Source organism: Saccoglossus kowalevskii, chromosome 21 (assembly GCF_978046115.1).
Source record: "Saccoglossus kowalevskii chromosome 21, keSacKowa6.1, whole genome shotgun sequence".
NCBI lineage: Eukaryota > Metazoa > Hemichordata > Enteropneusta > Harrimaniidae > Saccoglossus > Saccoglossus kowalevskii.
Window position 1 is genome coordinate 28,298,871 of NC_140661.1, and position 24,333 is coordinate 28,323,203.

At 36.4% G+C, this 24,333-nt stretch overlaps 1 protein-coding gene across 1 annotated transcript in view; it reads right to left on the reverse strand.

The window, feature by feature from the left end:
* Nucleotides 1–15,453: 15,453 nt before the first annotated feature.
* The window catches only part of LOC100371018 (NAD(P)H-hydrate epimerase-like), a 128,972-nt gene continuing 120,092 nt past the window's right edge, over nucleotides 15,454–24,333 (reverse strand). Inside the window, exons 2-4 of the mRNA XM_085494841.1 lie at nucleotides 22,983–23,202; nucleotides 22,572–22,830; nucleotides 15,454–20,218 (exon numbers count right to left, since the gene is read on the reverse strand). Coding sequence (XP_085350967.1) covers nucleotides 20,016–20,218; nucleotides 22,572–22,830; nucleotides 22,983–23,202 — 682 coding nt within the window. The 3' untranslated portion in view covers nucleotides 15,454–20,015. The remainder of the gene's footprint in view (nucleotides 20,219–22,571; nucleotides 22,831–22,982; nucleotides 23,203–24,333) is intronic.

Consider the following 24,333-nt stretch of genomic DNA (forward strand, 5'->3'; position numbering starts at 1 on the left):
CAACATTTAGCTAAATTATTATTAAAAAGCCGTAAGTATGCCGCATTGGGGTGCATGGCTAGTTGTCATCCTAGTTGATATTAACATGTTAAAAGGAGAACGCGCTCGTGTTAATCGCTTTTCGTATTTGAGGCTGGATTGTCTGCATAAACTACCACATAGTTGTTACGTTTTCAAGTATTGCCACGATAGTCTTGTGTGCGACTTTCCAAATTTCCATTAGTAACATTTACGAGAATTTGCCTTCTAAAGTTATGTCTTCATTGAACGTATCCACGGGAATTTACCCATATACCCCGTGCGCATGTCACATTTCAACAACAACGAACAGAACCCTCAATAAACCTCACTGTTAGTGTTTCTCACAATTAAGGGTTCAACCAAATGAAATCATAGGGTGGCTAGAAGAATTAGAAGTGCATTCTTTGTCCATGGTGTTGTATCTGTACAATGTTTAGTGAATTACTACCATACAGCAACTACTTACCGAGTTGTAAATAAGTTGCCTGACCGATAGAATTTTTTTGGGGGTAGAAATCTACTCATAATATTTGAGAATTTTGGCCTTGAATCATGTGACAATGATTCTGCCAACATACAATGTGCGCATTTCAACAAAACCAAACCCTCAAAAAAATTAAATTGTATTGTTAGTGTTTCTCAAAATTAAGGGATCAACCAATTGAAATCACGTGGGTGGCTAGAAGAGCGTGAACAGTACCATTTTTGGTCACGGTGCCGTACCTAAACATTTTTATTTTGCTTTGATGTTGCAAATTTTTTTTCTTTCGGTGTCTAGGTTGCATTTTTAAACAAATCTTTCAGTCGTCCTCATAATTTCAAATGGTCGACCCTTAATGACGCAGCCCATGAGGGAAATAAACACAACATGGACGCTCAGTGACATGGACGATACGAAGTTGTATAAGAAAGTGTTTTAGTATCTTCCAGACTTTGAAATACGCAATTGGTAACAACAAGCTCCAACTCCGATGCCGGTTGTCCAGGGCCCATCGTGATGGTATCTCAATTGTAAGAACTAAGTTTATTTTGAAGACGAGTGGATGACCGACCGTTTTCTTTCTGGAATTGGAGGAAATGAATAACATACATATGAGTAGATCGAAGACATAGTCGCGATTTATTATGTGCAGATTTTAAAATATTTCTATCATTCTGATCCGAATAGTCTTCAAATGACAATGGAAAAAAGTTTTGCACCTGTTTTCTTACCGTTTTTTTTAATTTATTTTAAAACTAATATACGAATTGCGTTTTATTATATATATTTTCAACAGTTTCTATCGTTTCCGGCATGACTAATCTATATTGTGCCCGTATGCACCTGCAAAATATTTGAACTTTCCTTACATGCAAACAAAGACTGCCAACTGTAATACTCCACAATAAGCGAGTGAATATTTCGTAACTCGAACGTGAAACGGACATTTTCAGTGAGTGCATTTGTCGTACCGGCTATTATACCGACGTGTCGTCTGCGCGATACAATTACTACATTATCTATGACAAGCTTGGGAATTCGACATCTTTATAAGTTTACCAATAGATACATCAAATTACGAAGTAAGAGACTGAATTTATTCGCCTGAGATGTCTCTAATCAAAATTAATTTCACATTTCTGAGTTATCTTATCTAAACAAAATGGGTTAAAGGTGAAAGCATTGCGATTTTCTTTGTCATCTAGAGAGTTCAACCAACGTCTGTGTTTCCCTGACTTGTTCATGTGTAGGAGATCTGTCGCCAATACATTTAAAATTACCGGTCGTCAATGAAGCCCTGGTGGGGACGCTCTCGATGATTGAATTGTTTTGATATGTTGGTCAGCTCCTAAAATCCATGCAGCGTACATTCACAGTTTGATTAAACATGAAAGTCGACATACTTTTTTCGGTACAGCGTTCGTAATGCAGAAACCTCTTTCGGTTCTCGCACAAGAAAGACAATCTGATTAAAATTCAATCTCAAATTTAGCAAAGAGTTGACAATTTATACAACTCCCCGAGGCTGCATGCATTTATACGTACAATTACTTCATGAAGAGATGATATCTTAAATCTTAAATAAAGTTATTAAATCTGCGCATGCATCGAAGTAAGGGAATTAGGATTGTTCAGGAAAACGTGTGTATAGTGCATGATGTATGAGTCTACTCCCCAAAGACAAAATGTGAAGATAATCTTGCCCGACATTTTCCCTAAACATCACAGGGATAACGGTCGATCCTTTGCTACTAGTCAAACACATGTAAGGACAGATGTACAGAACTGCTGCGACTATAATTGCTTTTGAATTGATCGGATATGATAAGACAAAATAATAATAAAATCAATTTTTCGGTGACATTCATTTCAATTACAAATAGATTGTTTTCAGTACGGGGTACATCCCGACAGAGCCAGAGAACCATCTACTATTCTAATAGCTAGAGACATATATTGTCCTAATAGCTAGGGACAATTACCGTCATGACAGCTAGAGACATCTACCGTCTTGGCAGCTAGAGACATCTACCGTCTTGGCAGCTAGAGACATCTACCGTCTTGGCAGCTAGAGACATCTACTGTCTTGGCAGCTAGAGACATCTACTGTCTTGGCAGCTAGAGACATCTACCGTCTTGGCAGCTAGAGACATCTACCGTCTTGGCAGCTAGAGACATCTACTGTCTTGGCAGCTAGAGACATCTACTGTCTTGGCAGCTAGAGACATCTACTGTCTTGGCAGCTAGAGACATCTACCGTCTTGGCAGCTAGAGACATCTACCGTCTTGGCAGCTAGAGACATCTACCGTCTTGGCAGCTAGAGACATCTACCGTCTTGGCAGCTAGAGACATCTACTGTCTTGGCAGCTAGAGACATCTACTGTCTTGGCAGCTACATCTACCGTCTTGGCAGCTAGAGACATCTACCGTCTTGGCAGCTAGAGACATCTACCGTCTTGGCAGCTAGAGACATCTACCGTCTTGGCAGCTAGAGACATCTACCGTCTTGGCAGCTAGAGACATCTACTGTCTTGGCAGCTAGAGACATCTACTGTCTTGGCAGCTAGAGACATCTACTGTCTTGGCAGCTAGAGACATCTACCATCTTGGCAGCTAGAGACGTCTAGCATCCTGAAAGCTAGAGACATCTACCGCCATGATAGCTAGAAACATCTACCATCTTGGCAGCTAGAGACATCTACCGTCTTGGCAGCTAGAGACGTCTACCGTCTTGGCAGCTAGAGACGTCTACCGTCTTGGCAGCTAGAGACGTCCACCGTCTTGGCAGCTAGAGACGTCCACCATCCTGAAAAGTAGATACATCTACTGCCATGACAGCTAGAGACATCTACCACTGTGGCAGCTAGAGACATCTACTGCCATGATAGCTGGAGACATCTACTGTCTTGGCAGCTAGAGACATCTACCATCCTGAAAGGTAGATACATCTACTGCCATGACAGCTAGAGACATCTACCATTGTGGCAGCTAGAGACGTCTAGCATCATGAAAGGTAGAGACATCTACTGCCATGACAGCTAGAGACATCTACTGTCTTGGCAGCTAGAGTTGTCTACCGTCTTGGCAGCTACAGACATCTACTATATCCTGACAGGTAGAGACATCTAACACCCTGAAAGAAAAAAGACATCCACCATCGTAGCAGCTAGATACATCTACCATATTCCAACAGACAGAGACACCTACCATCTTGGCAGCTAGAGACATTTACCATCCTAACAGCTAGAGACATATACTGCCATGACAGCTAGAGACATCTTTCATATTGGCAGCTAGAGACGTCTAGCATCCTGACAGCGAGAGATAACTACCGTCCTGGCAGCTAGAGACATCTACTTCCATGACAGCTGGAGACATCTACTGTCTTGCCAGCTAGAGACATCTACCGTCTTGGCAGCTAGAGACGTCTACCATCCTGACAGCTAGAGAATCTACTGTCATGACAGCTATAGACATCTACTGCCATGACAGATGAAGACATCTGCTGTCTTGACAGCTAGAGATGTCTACCGTCTTGGAAGCTAGAGACATCTACCGTCTTGACAGCTAGAGACGTCTACCATCCTGACAGCTAGAGAATCTACTGTCATGACAGCTAGAGACATCTACTGCCATGACAGATGAAGACGTCTATCGTCTTGGAAGCTAGAGACGTCTACCGTCTTGGCAGCTAGAGACATCTACCGTCTTGGAAGCTAGAGACGTCTACCATCTTGGCAGCTAGAGACGTCTACGGTCTTAGCAGCTAGAGACGTCTACCATCTTGGCAGCTAGAGACGTCTACCGTCTTAGCAGCTAGAGACGTCTACCATCTTGGCAGCTAGAGACGTCTACCATCTTGGCAGCTAGAGACGTCTACCATCTTGAAGGGCAGAGACATCTACCATTCTGACAGCTAGGGACGTCTACTGTCATGACAGCTAGAGGCATACTAGTATAACATCATGGCAGCTAAAGACAACTGCCGTCTTGGCAGCAAGAGACATCAACCAAACTAGACGCTAGAGACATCTGCCGTCATGACAGGTAGAGTCATCTGCCATACTGACAGCTTGAGACAGCCTATTTACTAGTTGACCAGATAGCTACTGCACTATCAGCTAGAGCGCCATACCCGTCGAGATAGAAAGTGAGAGTCGCCCAAAATTGTTTTTTTTAAAGCATGCTTCATTACTCTTGATTATATGGTTAATTGTAGATGACTGGGAAAGAGAACTGTTATGGAATGGTTTATGATCCACAAAAAGTGGTTGCTAATTGCTTTCTGAAATGCATATGTTTATAATAATATGTTTCATAGATTAACATTGACAGATCTGTGATGGCTAACAGGCTCGACTGACCTAGCCTCACGTCGACGCTGAAAACAAGAGTAAATAATTATTTTAAGGAGTAACTAAAATAAAAAAAAAGCTCTACTCGGCTCTGGCTCAGTTACATAGTTGAACCATCTTCGCTTCATTCCTAAACGCTTCCATATTTCCGGTTCAAACTTACGCAATAAATTGAAGCCGGTTTAATATTGTAGGTGGGGTGGTATGGTGGTAGATCATAGTTTCCAGATTCTTTAAATTTTAAAAGCGTCTTCCTTATCAGGGTGAAGTTTTTCACACAATTTCCTAAAAAATGTGATCATTTATTTATAAATCCGTCTAAAAAAATATCGGTTAGTTGCGAGACAGGTCTGAAGGGGGAGTCGTAAATGTCTTTGGCAGGCGCCGTTATTCCGTGACAAGGAATGGTAATTATTCAAAAAGGGGTATATTATAGTTATCCCATTTATCATGACAGTTCCATGTAATAATTTTATTATGTAGTACTGTTTTTTATTGTCAATAATGTGGTAGGTGCATTATGAACGCACATGAGGTATAACAACCATCGCATACCGCAGTTTGTGTGTAAACCATTTATTATGATTATTCGAAGTTCATTATATATTCGATGTGAATACGATAAGTACGGTTAAACACCGCTGATGAGGGCGCTTTTTATGCGACGTATGACGTAATTTATCTATCAACTGTTCGTGCGTATAAAGTAACGTCCCTGTCAGTGGGAACTGATGGTCTTTTCTACAATGATGACTATTGGTCTTTATAGCACCGAGTCAATAACTTACATAAATACTGATTACATAAACTAGTACATCATAAATCATATAGAAAAATAGTAAGTCTTTTTTGTAAATTTCACATCTTAGTTTTAAGGAATAAACTGCTACTTTTCGTAACAATTTCACGAATTATGTATTATTATATGAAGGCAGTGTAAATAATACCTTAGATACTATTTGTTCATAAGAGCATCAAAAATCAGAAAAATTAATAATAATAATTTATAGTTATCTTCAATTTCACAATAATTACCTAGAAGACATATTGGGTAATTTTTTTCAGTATCATTTTCCACATCTGTTTCTAACCTAAGACAATACGGTGGGCAATGAAAATGCAATAACATACAAATGTGAGCGATGGACAGACACGTAACATAACTATCATTCGGTTTTGTCTCCCTTTCTTTCCATTCGTCCCCAGTTTGCTTAGTTCTGAGAAAGCATGAAAAGTCATATTTATCATACGTAATAATGTAGTTCAATACTCTTGCATATTATTTTAACAATATTGTAAAGCACACTATCTCTAAGCACTGCATATTTTGGACATTTTTGTGTGGCCTAAAATATTCTACAAGCAAGACATTAGACTTTTTTAATTGATTCACGTCCGTGGTGGTCACACATTTCAGACCCACATGTTAATATATAGGCGTAAACAAACACAGAATCTCGACTAAATATGATGACAGCAGCAATTCCTTAGGCCCGAAGCCTGTAATGCAGAAGATAATTCATTTATGAAAATGAAGAAAGGGAAGACTTAACAGACATCTTTATTGTAGACCAATAGAGCAATCGAAAATCTCGGTGCGATCATTCATTGTTTTGACACGTGATTTAACGTTGATTTATTGTTAGTAATTGCTAAATAGCATTTTAAACATTCCCTTCAACAAAATGTACCATAATCTTTGACGCCCTACAAATGCTTTTGCAAAAGAGACAGTAAGAGTTTTCTCTTTTTGATTTGACATATATTTCTACACTACTGATTGTAAAATGAAAGCGTTATCAATTGTCGAATAGGTTTTTCCAAAACCTCTTCAATTCTTCCCAAGGCATCTGCATCCGCCTATTAAAAATGAATATGTATATTTTACTAAAAAACTCAGAAATGAGATACCCTGTAATTATTTTGTGAATCTGCTAAACCATGTTTGAACAGAAAATAATATCTTCAGACCTTAGAGCTTTATAAAGGTTATTTTGAACAGCTGCTCGAATTCGCCACTCTGTTTCAAATTTTTAGCATATACAACATCAGTAAACAACATGGCGGACTTGACTCGCCGGAATGCCCGGGTGTCGATCATAAAAAGTGTAGATAGCTGCTCGAATTCGCCACTCTGTTTCAAATTTTTAGCATAAACGAATATTATACAGTACAAGGATTGCTGCCGCTGCCCCGCGCGTTAGGTACCCCCCCCCTGTTCGCTTCCGCGCGTACCCGGACATTCCCACGCGTGTCCGCGCGTTAAGTAGTAGGACCGCAGAATATTATGTAATAATTAAAAATGAAAAGCCTTTGAACGGCTATCGATTGACAATTTGAACGATAAATCATACCATTTATATTCTGCAAAATACAAAATGACATTCTATAAATGTGTATTATTCAGTTTTATTTCTGAAAACGAGTCTAGATGTATCGTTTTATTGTTCACCGTGATATATATCATCTGTGTAATTCATATTTGGGGGATTTTTTAGATAATCCGTGACTGAGCATATTAACCCAGTCTATTTCAATTTATCATTTGTGTTCAAGCCTAATTATCTTCAAATACTTCCCTTGATATTTTTGTTTTTGATTTCCAAACAAATATGTGATATTATTTATACCCATTTACATAAACTGATTAAAATATACTAATTTCCCTCCTATTAGAATAAGTTTATTATTCCAAATTATCATTCTTTTTCAAAATTTTGGTTGGCTTCAAACCAGGCATCCAGACAATCTGTGGTGAAATGGCAAATATTGTGTATTAAAATCACATTTAAATAGTAGACCGCGCACTTTGTTTAGGTCACAATAGATGCATCTATGGTTTCTGTGCTCCCATGTTTAATAACGTTTTTTATAACTAAAATTCTTTGTACTTTTTCATAATAAACAAATCTTGCATTTTCAGCCCATGTTGGCTATCAATTTTCTCGCAGCTCTATCATGAACGTCTTGATTATTTCATCAGGTATAATCGCATTCAAAAGTATAAATACTAATTTAATTAACGTGGTTCTGAGATTTTTCATGGGAATGTGTAGGTTTTTCTTGCGCTTCCATTCAATTCCATAGTATATGTATATGCCAACAATCTCGATAGTGGTGGCGTGCCATTTTACCTCAAACAGTTTGTAAAGCATTTTCGCCATCTATCCAGCCATACTGCTTCAGTTTTCTCACTTTAAACATGTCTAATATTTTGGAATTTTTGTTTTAAAAAAACAACAACATGTCATGTCATCAGCAAAAGCCGATTCTTTCAAACGCAGATAATTCAATCTCTTCTAAATTGGAATGATAACAATAACGTTTCTACTACTGAGGTGAATAACATTGGGACAAGGGATGTCCTAATACCTATTTCCAATTTTAAATATTTATTGACATAACCATTATTCTTAACTGTTCTCTATATATTTCAATTTAATGCGTTGACCCATACAATAAAAGTTGGCCAAAGTTAAACTGACTTGCATGGTCAAAAAGAACATATGTATTTACTATTTTATTAACACAATTTTGGACTATTCCCGCTGCCCGTTATTGACCTCCAGGTGTGTGGCTTGAATTGTGTATTTACTTTGTCACCCCATTTAGTAATCAGGGCATTGGGAATAACCATGTAGTTGTTGCAGTGAAGTTGCATCTGATGCTGGAGGAAACACAATGTAGTGTCAGAGTGATAATGTAGACTGTAACGTAGTGTGGTATGAACTGGTGACATCGGGAAGACGAAGCATAGAGTAAAATGGTTGTCCATGGGCGTTGGCCAAACGGCCAAGCCCAGAGAGCAAACAACTAAACTCAGGCCCTGTGTCTATGTCTGAATCTATCGGAGTCTAAAGTAACACGTCTTTTTATAAGGTAATCACGTGATTCAAATTGATACATCACACGACTCAAACACCTTTTATGATAGGACAGGTATTTAATACACCCGCATAAGTTTCCGGAAAAATACAATGAAAATACCAAAAGTGATTTAACACCTCCACATCTCGCGGTGAAATGCTTTACAGGCTGGTTTGTCGCAGGTGATAATGTTTTACGAATTGTATTACCGGTAGTACACGTGATGCCATATACTATCAGCTGCCCATATACCACATACTTGCTAAAAGCGACACTGATATTGTTTTAGAAACCACGCTTGTTGATAGGCTTGATATTGTTTCAATACAAGCGTCACCTGTGGGAATTCTGACAAAGCCCATGATTGGTGTCCGTACGAGCGATATGACAGTGGGGACACCTTCTGAGCGGGAACAAGTAGACGCTTTATGTGATGGACATGATTGGTACAAGTTCAGTGGCTTACGCGGGGAGAATTTCAAAGGTAACCTAGGACTTGGTGATGGAAAAGAAAGTGTCACAAACAGAAGTTTGTCAACAGAGTGGTTATACCAAGAAGCTGTTCCAACTTGTCATAAAGGTATTAGAAAGGAGAAACAAGTCGGTACTAATCAACAAGACAACAGATGGTATCTTCTAACTAATAAGGATGATGTCAAGGAAAATAGGCAAGCTATTTTAAAGAATCGTTCACAGCGAATCAGGATACTTCACCATTTAGGGAGAATAGACGAGGAGCTACAGGTCTTCCACGTCCACCTACAATTGATGACGTCCAGAAGGCTGTAGATGAGGAAAATGCAAGGCGACAGAACCAGATGAGACACCAGCTGAGCTGGATATTTTGGTAGCCAATCTCCATCAGCTTATCACAAGAATGGAGATAATATTTGTGTTAATATTCTCACTAGTATTGGGATGTGTTTGTATATTCCATCTGGTGTCGAGATATATCCACTAGTATTAGTATTTGTGTGGACATTCCCTCTAGTACTGAGAGATAATCACTCTAGTGGTGGGATTTGTCCAGATGTCTTATGGTGGTGGAATCTAATGGTGGGATTTGTGTGAATAATCCTCGAGCAGTGGGATTTGAGTGAATACGCCCTCTAGTGCCCAAATATGCTCTGTAGTGTCGGGATTTGAGTGGTGTGAATTGAGTGGATAAACCCAATAGAGACTAGATATGCTCTGTAGTAGTGGAATTTGAGTGGATAAGCCAAATTCAGCCTAGATACTCCCTGTAATGGTGATTTGTCCATATGTCTTCTTGCGATGGGATCTGGGTGGAAATGCCCTATAATAGTGCGATTTGTGAGGATAAGCCCTCAAGTAGTGGGATTTGAATGGATAAGCCCAATAGAGGCTAGATATGGTATGTAATGATTGGATTTGAGTGGATAAGCCCAATGCAGGCTAGATATGCTCTGTAGTGATGGGATTTGAGTGGATAAGCCCAGTAGAGGCTAGATATACTCTGTAGTAGTGAGATTTGTGTGGATAAGCCCATCAGAGGCCAGATATACTCATTAGTGGTGGGTTTAGTCTTCTAGTGGAGAGACCTGGTAGGAATATATGCCATCTAGTGGTAAGATTTGTGGAAATATGCATCTAGTAGTGAGATTTGTGTGAATAAGCCCAATAGAGGCCAGACATAATCTGTAGTGGTTGGATTTGTCCAGATGTCTTCATGCGATGGGGTCTGGGTGGAAATGCCCTCTAGTGGTGCGATTTGTGAGGATAAGCCCAATAGAGTCTAGATATGCTCTGTAGTGATGGGATTTGAGTGGATAAGCCCAATACAGGCTAGATAATAATAATAATAATAATAATAACAATTTATTTACCTAGAAAATATTTCATACAATACACAAAATTGTACATACAGTCTAGGTAAAATGGAATCTGAAATAGCTTAAAAGCTAGTCGAGTCAGATCCCTGACATAACTTGAATTTAATGACTTGAGTTAAGACTGACAGTAGGTTACACATCAATATATTTCAAATACACAAATATGATAATATAATAATATATATATTTATATACATACATTTATAATAAATATTAGTTCTATTCTAAATACTCTAACATTAAATTTTCCCGTATAGAATATAAGTTTTTGTTTAGACCTTAAAGAAATGGATATGCTGTTCCAAAGTTTGGCCCGGGCCCTAAATAAGATATTGCAAATGTCCCCGCTACTGTGTTCATTCTAGGTACAAGTAAATCATTTCGACATCTTTGTCGTGTTCTATATTTATGATGTAAATACTGCAAATTATATGTTGACATTGATTGTGGAAGATTCTCATGAGTTATATCATACATAAAACTTAAAAGTAATGACTTATGAAGTTTAAAAACATCAAGAATTTGGAGAGTATTAAAAATTGTTGGAGCATGCGCAGTAAAGTCGGAAAACGTTATAATTCTGGCTATAATTTTTTGTGCGGTATGTATAACTTTAAGATTTGACGGGTATGTACTACCCCAAACTTCTAAACCATAGGTGATATGAGGCTGAATCAACGTTTTGTATAACAAAAGGAGAATGTGCCGTGGGACATAATGTCTTAATTTTAACAGGATACCCGTCTTTTTCCTAATAGTTTTATTGATCTTTGAAATGTGGTTATCCCAGGTCAGATATTTATCAATTTCCACCCTTACGAAAGTTGCTGATTCAGTCTCATATACTACGTTGTTTTTAATGGACAGGGCACCTCTTACTGTCACACACATACGCCTACCGCTGATGATCATATAATTTGTTTTTGAACAATTGATGGTCAACTTATTTGCATCACACCAGTGTACAACACTGTTTAAATGTTTGTTAATAATACGCAAATCAATATCTGCCCCTGGTGAAAAAGAATGAAACAAATTGGAGTCATCAGCAAAGAGTCGAAAGTTAAAAAAATTGGTAGAGTTTGGGAAATCATTAATGTACAAAAGAAATAAGGTAGGGCCAAGTACTGAACCTTGTGGTACACCACATGATATAGGAAGTTGCCCAGATGAAACACCATTTGAAAAATGAATTGTGATATATCTTCTAGATAACTTTTAAACCACTTATTTGGAAGCTCGCGTATACCATAATGACCCATTTTGTTCAGCAAAATTGTATGATTAATACCCGGTAGTATCAAAAGCTTTTGTAAAATCGATAAATATTCCAATAGTTGGCTTGCCCTCGTCATTTTGAAGGAGTAGTGTGTTTATTAAATTGATTAGGGAAAGCTTAATGCTGAATTTATTACGAAACCCGTATTGATGCTTGTAAAGAATTTTCTCTTTCTCCAAATAATACAGTAGTTGTTTGTTAACATTTTTTTCTAGAACCTTGCTAATAAGAGGTAACACTGAGATTGGCCTATAGTTTCCGGGATATTGTTTGGGCCTTTTTTGTAGATGGGCGTTACCTTTGCCATTTTTAATGCATTTGGAAAATGTCCCTGTAAAAATAATAAATTAAAAATAAAACAAAATGGTTTACAAATGATATCAGCTCCATCTACAAAAAGTCGTGCCGGTAAACAGTCATAGCCTGACGATTTTTTCTGATCAAGATGACTTAATGTCAAAGCTACTTCCTGTTCTGTGGTTGGTGCAAAGAAGAATCACATTGGGGTCATTAAGATAGTGATCAAAATTGTTTGGGGGATCGGTAATATGTGAGGCAAGGTTGGGTCCAATATTAACAAAGTAGTTATTGAAGGCTTCTGCAATGCAGTGGGATTGAATAGTATTTTATCGGTATTATCAACATTAATTTTTAGTTCTTTCGGTAAAGTTTGTTTTATGTTTTCAGTGGAACCAAGTAAGTCATTGATAATTTCCCAAGTTTTACCAGAATTATTATGATACTTAGTAAATAGATCCGAATAATAATTTGTCTCTGTTTTTCTTAATACACTGGTAAGCATGTTGCGATATATTTTATAGGTGGCAAATTCATGAGAGGCGTGATTACTATTTAAAACTTTGATGTACAGTTTATGTGTTTTCTTAATTGACTTTTTAATTGCCGATGTAATCCAAGGCTTTTCCTTCCAAATTGTTACACTTTACATTTTTACTCACAATGGGTGCATGTTTATTACATATCTCATTAAAACTGATGTAGAATGTGTTGTATGCCAGGTTAACACCCTGTTGTCTGTAGACCCTGTCCCAAGATTGAATAGACAAATCGTTTTTAAAGTTGTTTGACTTATAGTTTTTAAATTCTCTGTAATATTTTTTTGTACTGTGTGACTTATTAACAGAAAGTACATTTTCAAAAATAGCATATATTGGGAAGTGGTCAGTTACATGAGTTGTAATGGTGCCAAAATGTGTGCAACATGTATTAATATTGAAATATATGTGGTCAATAATAGCACTGCTGGTATTAGTAACACGAGTTGGAACACTAATAAGTTGGTATAAATAAAAACTTTCGAGGGTTGCTAAGAAATTATCAGAATGGATGTTATGTTTTGAGACATCAATGTTGAGATCACCTGTCAGTACACAGAAATATTTATCAATTTTAATTTTACACATTACGCTAACTAAACTGTTCTCAAACTCTGTAATATCTGTACCCGGCTATCTGTATATAACACCAACAACTATTTTCTTTTTACCAGACTTAATTTCTATCCACAAACTCTCTGTGTGGTTTACATTATAGTTTAAAAGTCGATAATCAATAGAATTGTGTATATAAACATCCACACCCCTTCACCTTCCATTATCTCTAATGTTATTTTCAAAAGTATATGATGGGATATGAAACAGTTTTGGATTATTAAACTGACAAATTTCTGATATTCAAATTATTTTAAATTGTAGATTAAGGCAAGTTTCGTAAAGCAGTTTGCAATTGTCAATATTTCTGTTAAGTGAACGGATGTTTATGTGAGAAACACTGAACAAACTATTGGAATTTGGATTACATTTTTCATTAAATTCAGAGGGGGAAAACGAGTCGTTTACAACATTGTGTGAGACGTGAAAATCGTCATCAAATAATGTGTGGTCCATGTTATGATATGATAATGCGTATAAGAAATTACCGTATTTTTGAGAGGTCAGCCTCATTGTTGATAATTATAGGTCTCAAACCACTGTCCTTTCTTACAAATATACGGCAGTCGTTTGTCCACAAATACTTATATTTAGCTCTCTTTCTGGCTTTATTCGCTTTCCCGAGTAGTAGTCGTGTGCTATGGTGCAGGTTTTCATTTACGAATATTGGGTTGTTAACATCAAATCCGATATTTCTCGTGGTAATATTTTTCAGTTTACGTCTTCCGTCATAGATTACATTTCTTTTCTTTCTGGTGGTGAGCCGTACGATGGTACGTCTTGGTCGATCGTTCCACTGTGAATCTTCACGCTTACCAATACGATATGTAACATCGTCAGTCGCATCGTGCTCGATAGTTTCGGGATCGATTTTCTTTAGAACATTGACTACTGTGTTTTCTGTGCTTTCATCATCACGTGTCTCTGGGATGCCAGTAATCTCCAAATTAATCCTGCGATGGTACTGATTCAGTTCATTGAGGTCCTTTTCTATAGTATTAACTTGACTGCGTAGTCGGTGATTCTCTTGGTTTAGCTCACCGTTCGCCTTCTTGAGTAGCGCAATTTCTCTCGTCATTTCTTCAAATTTGTCACTCATGAATGTTACAGATTTAATTACGCCCTCTTCTCCTGATTTTAATTCAGCAATATCCTTGCTAATACAAGACAATTCCTTCATAATTTTAACTAAGGATGGTTGTTTTTCTCCATGAACTGTCTCCAACCTCTCCAGTCGGCTACTTTCACATTTTTTTACACCATGGTATATCATCATCCGTGAGTGTTTCATTCTTTAATTTACCGCAGTCAACACATTTAGGCATGTTCGGATAATAGTTGATTACGCAATTAAGGTGTTATTGCTAGTGAATTATTAATGAAGTAACCAAGCTAGATATGATCTGTAGTGGTGGGATTTGAGAAGATAAGCCCAATAGAGGCTAAATATGATCTGTAGTAGTGGGATTTGAGAGGATAAGCCCAATATAGGCTAGATATACTCATTAGTGATGGGTTTAGTTCAGATGTCTTCTGAATATGAGATCTGGGTGGGAATATATGCCCTCTTGTGGTAAGATTTGTGGAAATATGCATCTAGTAGTGAGATTTGTGTAGATAAGCCCAATAGAGGCCAGATATAATTTGTAGTGGTGGGATTTGTCTTTTGGTGGTGATATCTAGGTGGAAAAGCCATCTAGTGGTGGGTTTTTGCAAATATGCAGTCTCGTGGTGGGATTTGTGCCTCTCGTGGTGGAATTTGAATGTATGTATAAATGAAAGATCAAATGAAACCAGCATTACAGGAACAGCTAGCACAAAATACTGTAAAATTTTCGCTGATATACCATTTCAGGCATAATCAGTGGGTTTCAAATTCACTGTTTTATCATTTAAATAATGTGTTCTTTGCTAAATTTGACATATTCACTGGGTTTTAATTTAGCGCATTGTCCAGTCAGTGAAATAAGCAAAATTAAAACCCAGTGAATAATTAACCCTTTTACAGTATAACACCTAATGGTCACTATATTTCAATGCAACCACCAAGCCATTACTTTACGTTAATGAAGATTGTCAAAGCAAGATGTCCAGAAAGTGGAAAAAAAGTATTATTAAATGAATAAAAGACACAATACAAACAAACAAAGGAAAATTTCCTGTTAGTTTATTTACACCAATCGAAGAGTTCACTGGGTGGAATAATGAATTTAACTTTCTGATACAAGAATCATTCAAAATCAAAAATTGGTTTGACCTCTGGCTTAAAGAAGGCACTGCAAATAAGCAGTATAGAAAGCTTCATCCATATAGAATAATTTTCTGGATTTGTGTGCGCATAGAAATAGAAATATATTGTATGTCTGATTGGTTGACCTATATGTTAGAACAGCTATAATTGGTTTAGATATTGGTTTGAACAGATATGATTGGTTAATTTGCCAAATTTGGTGTTATATTTACAATATTAATTGAGTTTCACCTGTTTTGGCACATTTTTAATTTCTGAAACCACCTGTCAGATTGTTTTCATATTTACCAAGTATAGTAATACAGATGGAATAAACAAAATATTGTTTGTTTTTAGTGTTTAAAGAACATAGTTGAATATTGATGAAAATACTATTTTTAATTAACCATAATCTTTGTAATATCGCTGTATAAATTAAGCCAATGTACTCGTTACCAAATAATGGAGAAGTATACATGATGTAAAGTAGCATATCCCAGAATGCATCATCAGATTGATCCAAAGGTCAAGTTACATGGAATAATTAATATGAATTATCTGTGAAATGTACATATGGAATGTTGATACAATGATGATAAGTGTGATAATTCACCATGGTTTGTAGGAATCAGTAAAACATGTACCAGATATGAAAGTTTGGACGACAGACATGTGTAATACAATACAGCTGTTGCCCAACCTGAGGCACACATTCTCGCATTTATCGCATCCAGGTCGGTGGTGAGTGAAATACACAACCCAAGGTATTTGTTCATTAAAGTGGGCATCTAAAAACCAACAACTTTCATCTTAGAAGTGATTTACGTTAAGTGTGGCTTACCCATACACATTTTACAGGTGAGTCCCCACCCCACACAAACACCTTGGCTGTTGTACTTACTTTTATACAGAGAGTATTTTTTCTTTGTGGCTGTGAACCAGTCACCCACAGATACAGTTCTCATTTTAGGGCTCAACCATATGAAATCAGGGTGGTGGCTCGGAGAATGTGACCAGTGCAAATTTATTTTTATGGTGGTTTATCTGAACATGTGCCATCCCATGCAAGTTTTTCTCTCTCTAAGTGTCAAGCTTATAATTATTTTTAACACCACCCCCATAATTTCAAATGATCAACCCCTTCACAAGAAAATCACATGATCAGATAGAACCTATACATGGTGTTTTGTTTAGCTGATATCTCACATAAGAATCGTCCAATGGAACTTGAGAATCTTGTTTCGGTCCAAACAAATTTCTAGCCATTGAGTACTCATGCTGAGGCTCATACAAGGTTTATTCAAATTGAATACTTCATTGAAAACATTTTCTGAAGTTGAACTTTGACTTTCTAGTTTGCAGATATACAATTAAATAAAAAATGAACAATTTATGTTCGCTCATTAGATAACAAACAAACAAACAAACACTACACACATACTGATACTTGGCATTTTCTTGATTTCAACTATAGAGGGTGCTATGTTCCAGCCCTGGGACCCATTCAGCTTTCTTTACCAGTTGAAACAGAAAAAGGCCTCTCAGAAACTGAGTTACTCTGTATTTGCTCAGTTAGAACGGAGTACCTAATAGAAACACAGGTATAATCAGAAAACCATGTTTAGGTCAACAACAAGTGCATACGCTTCTAATTGAGGAAATATGATAATTGATCAGAAATAGTTTTTTTCTTCTTTAAAATTGTGATCTAATTGTCTAGTTAAAAACTGTAAATACTGATTAATCACAAGAAAATGTCTTCTGTACATTGAAAATATTTTGTTTTTCTGTCCATCTAAGTTATATGAACAAATGAAGAACACTACCAAAATATGAGATAATATGAAACCTAAATCTTGCAATTGATCTTGTATATTTCATCTAATAAAAAAAAAAAAAAAAGATTTAATACTACTGTGATACTGTTTTTAATCAGATATGATTTGTAGAAATGAATTGTTAAATTAATGACAGTCAATTGTGGAAGAAGCTGAATATAGTAACTGTTAGAAGTTTCTATCATTTATTTACCAATACTAAATATAGAGGCACATATTTCAAATAAGCTAGGAGGTATGTGTGGTATTGAGAATTTACATCAAGATGAGGGGTCCAATACTGAAGTCATGTGACTGTAAACAATCAAAATAAACACACTTAATTACTAGTACCTCAAAGACAATCTGTAGAACAACGTATTTGTTTTACATCAATGCACACTGATTTTCACGGGAATACAAGTTCAATGCTAACATTTGACCAATCCGTAACAAATTTTTACCTTGGTTACATACTATTATAGGGACGTGGGGACAGAATAGCACCAAAGCAATGATGAGAACATTACTAAATGCCTGCGTTTATGAATTCTTCACCAAAAGTTTTCCTTTTAATAGTCACTATTTTTCTATATTTTCATCATTATTTTTGATGAAATGGATTTAATTTCCCACTGGCAGCAAATCGAAATATTTTACAAAATCTGGGAACAAAATATTTGAGTTTAATTTTTTGAGAAGTGACAAACGTTGACTTTGGTGTCAAAGGGTTAACATTCTTTGCAGAATATTGTATGATGTAAAACAATCATTATAATTAGAATACATGTATATGAAAAAGATTTGTGCATTTCTATGAAAAATTATAAAATTAGTTAATTTTCCAACAAATCCTGAAATATTGGAGTACTGTAGCTAACCTGCTCTGAAGGTTGTGATGTTTAATCACCAAATCAAACAAAATCTTCATTGTTATCACTCAAGTCTATACTGTTCTTCATTTACGAGATACTTCTAAATTTGATTTCAGGATTCTGTTGGATATGATTTCTCATGTACTGTACATAATCCAAAGCTTTCATAGGTCAGTTAGGGTTAGGGTTTTCTCTAGGTCATACTCACACATACATACATCACCTATGTGTTAAAATGATTTACAGTGTGCCGGTTGAAAAAGATCAGGTATTGAACTGATTATGTACAGCAGCGATGGAAACTTACTTGAAAGCAGTTGATTTTTGATAACATTTACACAATTTCTATTAACTTGAAAATTGACACAGACAAGCCAGGACAACCATGTAAATCAATGAGCCTTGATGCCACGAATTTACTGTACATGGACAGGTAGTTATTATTGGCGCTACGATATTTGCTCTATTAAGAACATATAGATACACCTCAGTTACATAGATACATCTCAGTTACTCAGATACACCTCAGTCACATAGATACACCTCAGTCACTTGAATACACCACAATTACTCAGATACACCTCAGTCACTTAAATACACCTCAGTCACTTAAATACACCACAGTTACTCAGATACACCTTAGTCACATATATACTCCTTAGTCACTTAGATATATACCTCAGTATATTAGATACACCTCAGTTACTCACGTAAGTGCATGCTATACTACCTAATAGAGCAAATACATTAGCATATTTTCAGCTTCTTAATAAACTAAAACTGTTTTTCTGCCATTTAACCATACAAGATGCATGACATGAATATCTAGGTTACACAAAAACAGTATTATTATTTGGAATGTTGAGGCTTGCACCAAATTTGAATCTCATTAAGAGAAGTTCTTGTTTGAATATCATATTTTACAGACTGCATAAATAAGTCACCCCCCCAAAAAAAAAACCCACATAGCTTGTGACTAAACATATTTAGGGAGAAGCTGTAACTTGGACAATTCACAGACAGGCATTCAAGGTAAAAAGCGCTAAATATACATGTTCCCTGGCATACAAATATAAATGATATAATAATAATAATAATAACTTTATTACACTACTAAAAACCTTCAGAGGGTTTTTGTATGGTAAGGAACGATCACTATTCCCAGAATTTTAACAGAATACAAAAAAATCCTTGTTTTTAAATGCTGATTTGTGGATTGATTCGGCCAGACGACTCTTTAGCAGAAATGGTTTGAGAAAACCTAAATATAACCTATATTATTAAGTGGAAATGAAAAAAACTATTTTTGTACTTTGGTGGTGCATGAGTGTCTTGAACGGGATAACCTACATGATATGGCAGAGATGCCAGGCACTGTAAAGCTGATAAAGACAATATCTGAAAAAAGCATATCAAACTCACACAATTTATTATGGAATACAATCCTACTCATCCATAAAATTATTTGCAGAATGTTCAAAGACTAGAATATAAACAAAATTTCCCTAGTTTGATGATTTGTGGTTGTTGGCAAAGTCAAGTCAGACAACCTGCCCTAAGGGATCAACAGCAAATTATGAAACTTTGCAATTTTTCCTACTTGAGAAATTTGTGAAAACTTATCTTTGCAAAATTAAAAAGATTTACACTTTACAGCGTTTATCGTATAGCTTGAAACTATCTGAAACAAACCTGGCTATTTCAACAGCCTCTCTATAAGAATCTGTAATAGTAATTATCAGCATCAAATCTGTGTTTGTACTAAATCTTTGAGGTCGTTGCTAGTCACTTCAATTCTAAGCAGCATTCTGTACCCGGGTAGTCTGGCAGGTTGAGTTCATACTTCTTAGCGAGGTCTGGAGGTACAAATCTTCCACCAAGATAGTGATGCTTTCCTTTGAAGTGTTGTGCACATTTCTTGGGTGCGGTAAGTGAAATGAGGAAATCTGGATTGACACCATCCGGGTTTCCTTTCTCGATGTCCCAACCTGGTGATGAAACACAAAAATATTATAACAACACTTTGTATTCTAGTCACATACTTGAAATCAAAGAAAGCTTAGAAAGAACTCCCGTGTGCTGAGAGTATTGAAGACACATTAAAAATTAATTCAAAATTACTTGTACACGATGGAAAAGCTGAAAACTAATTATGTAAATCAGGTAACTAATATGAACAGAACAGAACAAACAAATTTTGAATTATTATGCTAATTAGAGAATTAATATGAACAAGTCATTGTCAATGGCACGTCCCCGTTCCATTCATATTTGAGTGACATATACATTCAAAGCAGATCGTGACCGAAATGCACCTGCATATGTACAACACATTGTACTAAATCTGAACAAAATCCATCCATGCATAACTGAGATCCGGGTTCGGAATGGTGAAAATACGTGATTTTGATGCATTTTCGGCCTTAAAATGGCCATCATTCAGCTATTGTTAAGCGGATCATGAAACAAATGCACATATCTATTTGTGACATGATGTACCATGTGTGTGTGAAGTTTGAACTTGATCAATCCAGACATGTCTTGGATACGGATCCAGAACTGAATTCTTTAAAACAAAATGGCCGCCAGTCGGCCATTTCGAACTTGAGTCGAAAAAAAAAAGACGTGCATCAAGGTCCTATTATGTTTAATGTATGTACCAAATTTGAACAAAATCCGTCCATGCATAACTGAGATCCGGGTTCGGAATGGTGAAAATGTGCGATTTCAACGCATTTTCGGCCTTAAAGCGGCCGCCATTTGGCTATTGTTAATGAGATCATGAAACAAATGCACATACATATTTGTGACATGATGTACCTTGTGTGTGTGAAGTTTGAACTTGATCAATCCAGACATGTCTCTGATACAGATCCAGAACTGAATTCTTTAAAACAAAATGGCCGCCAGTCGGCCATTTCGAACTTGATCCCCCCAAAAAAATGACGTGCATCAAGGTCCTATTATGTTTAATGTATGTACCAAATTTGAACAAAATCTGTCCATGCATAACTGAGATCCGGGTCCGGAATGGTGAAAATGTGCAATTATGATGCATTTTCGGCCTTAAAATGGCCGCTTTTCAGCTATCGTTAATCGGATCATGAAAAAATGCATGTGCATATGTCCCATATAATGTGTGATGTATGAGTGAAGTTTGAACTTAATCGGTCCATGCATGTTCGAGATACAGGTGATCACGGACGCACGAAAGGACGGACACACACAGGGCAAAACATAAGTCCCCGTTTTTGGACTACGTCCGAACGGGGACTAATAAATTTTAACCCCAAATTAATCAGCCTTGTCTATTGTCCTAGAGCATTTATGTACCAAATTTTATTCAAATGTGATTATCAGTGTTAATTATGTTAATTAGGTGATTAATAGGCATAAATATTTACCAAAACTAATTGGGTATCTGCATAGTTCTCTTTAAAATTTTCATTAAAATCCAATGGTTCTTGAGATATCAGTGGAACAGACACAGGAGTCAATAATTAATAATATCAAATTTAAGCTATATAATTTGACAATTTAGGACTTAAAGTCAGCTGATTGTATGGAGTTTTTATGAAGTCCCTCACAACATGTCAGAGACTTGTATTTTATGTTATTTTTGATATTCTTCAATTATGCATATATTATTTTAGTTCATTCTATCTTCCACAAGGTAGATTTTTAGGGTAAGATACTGTCATTTTTTATGTGCACTGAGGACAGAAACATTACACAAAACTAACTGGATGCCATTTTCCCAACCACGAATTCTGCTGGAAAGTTCTTATCACTGCTGAGTTGGCAGCCGACCATGGAAGTCAAGCCCACAATCTCCCTAATGTTTGGTGCAAATCATTGAATCATTAGGTTTGTGTAATGGTTGCTGGTGCATGTTGTTATTCTGGTTGTTGGTGATATATTTCCTCTTATGTATATTGCGACATTTTAAATCTCAAAACATGGATATTCTCAAGATCGGACATCTGGGAATCGTCATCGCCTAGCAACCATCACAATGAAAACAAAGGCCAAAAACTCTCAGAAAACTGTACTTTGGGATAGTTGTTGAAACAGTGTAACAAGATAACCCATGCATGTCCAACATACTGGTATATAAATTTGGTTGCACAGGATTACTTCAAAATTTTTGATTTTACTGTTTTCACCAGGTCTTCGGATGGCGTTCAAAAGCAGCTCGCGGCGACCCCACAGAAAAAAATACATGGCACAGTGGTGCACAAGACAAATCCAAACTGCATACATGTAGGACCCAGACTCAACACAGTCAACAGGAATTATTTTTAGCCTGAGATAACGCGATATAATAGACGATGAGCTCACCTGATGGAACATCAATGCTGCACAGTGGTATCTTGATTTCTTTTAAAGTTTTAAGGACGTCACCGAATGGCGCTCGTATTTCACCCTTAAAACTAAATCCAAATATGGCATCCACCACAAAATTGTACGATTCATTTATAAGCTGACTATTCGGTAGGTACGACAGGAATGGAATATCCAGGGCTGCACACTGATGAGATAGATTCTTGTACAAAGGTTTATCTGGTCGTTTAGGATAAAATATAGAAGGCTGATATCCCTATAATATAGAACGCAGACAGTTAATTAGTAAAATTAATATATGTTTTGATTCGACGCAGTGTGCTATAAACTGATTCCTGTGAGACGACAACAGTTTGGTGGTTTCACCGAGTGAAAGCAAATTTTGGAGTAAACAATTAATTGACTTACAAACATCTTGAGATGCCGGGCACAGACCAATCCATCTCCGCCATTATTGCCAGGTCCTACACATAATAGCACTGTTCCACCACTTTTAGATAGTGAATTGACTGGGTATGCCTTGGCTATGGACACTGCACAGCTATATCCAGCAAGCTCCATCAACTGGTCAACGCTATACTGGTATTCCGTGAACAGTTCAATGTCTATATTCTGAGCTTCTTCTTGACTGCAAAGTTAAAGAGTAAAATATAAAATCTCTCTACAAGGAAACCATGTTTTATCAATTTTGAGTCCAAGACAATGACTAGAAACTGTTTTTTATTATTATTTCTGTAAACAGTTTTTCGTCTGCAATTTTATTTTGATTTCAATGTATGTGAATTACCTCTTCATTTTTTATAAAGATCAATATTTAACTTAATTTGTTACAACTGAAATGACAGCGCCCTCTATAGTTCAGTAGTTAAAATTGTTCCAATAGATATGGAAAATATATCAAACATTATTTAACATCATCGTTTTTGATTTTAATGCCGAATCACCATAGAAACAGACTAAGCAGCCAAACACTGACATTATACATGCATATACAAGAGAGCTATGCCTTCAATATGTGTTGTCATATTGGCTAATGGAATTCAATGAAAAACTACCATAATATTCTCCTCAAAGTTTCTCACGTACACAGCACTCAAAGACTATCTATATTACGCATTCTTAAGATACCAGTTCTCACAGTGTTATCACTTGTTATCACCCTTTAACTTAAATGTTTAGGAATTCGCAATAATTTAGTGCTAAATATCAACAGAGCAATGATGTGTTTATTTCATGAAGATACGATGCATGCAGTCCAATGAAGCTTGAAAAAACCATCAATTGCCACCTGTATGAACCGTTGCTATGCAACAAACTGTTCAAGATGGTGACTACTAGAAAAGTTCAACAGAATTATTTAATTGCTGCTCTATGTGATGGTTTGGGAGAGTAAACATTAGGAATATCAAAGGAACTTGTAATAAAAATATAACAGTCTAAATTTTGGAATTTCAAAGTACAAGAAGAATTGTTGCCCTCCTTACATTGGTCAATTAAACTCTCTCTTTAAATATAATGACTAAAAGGCATTGGCTATAAATTATTTTATATACCGTACTGGACTGCATCCTCAACTCAGAAAATCAAGATTTTCTCGGGGTGAGCACCCCCCTCGAAAAGAAGTGCAAATGACAATTTTAATTCACCATGTGACAGATGGAGGGGGATATTATGTCTTTGATGGAAAATAAAATTACGGTATTTTAACAACAAAATAAAAAAGTAATAGTGGCTCAACCACATCTCAAAAAATATGGAA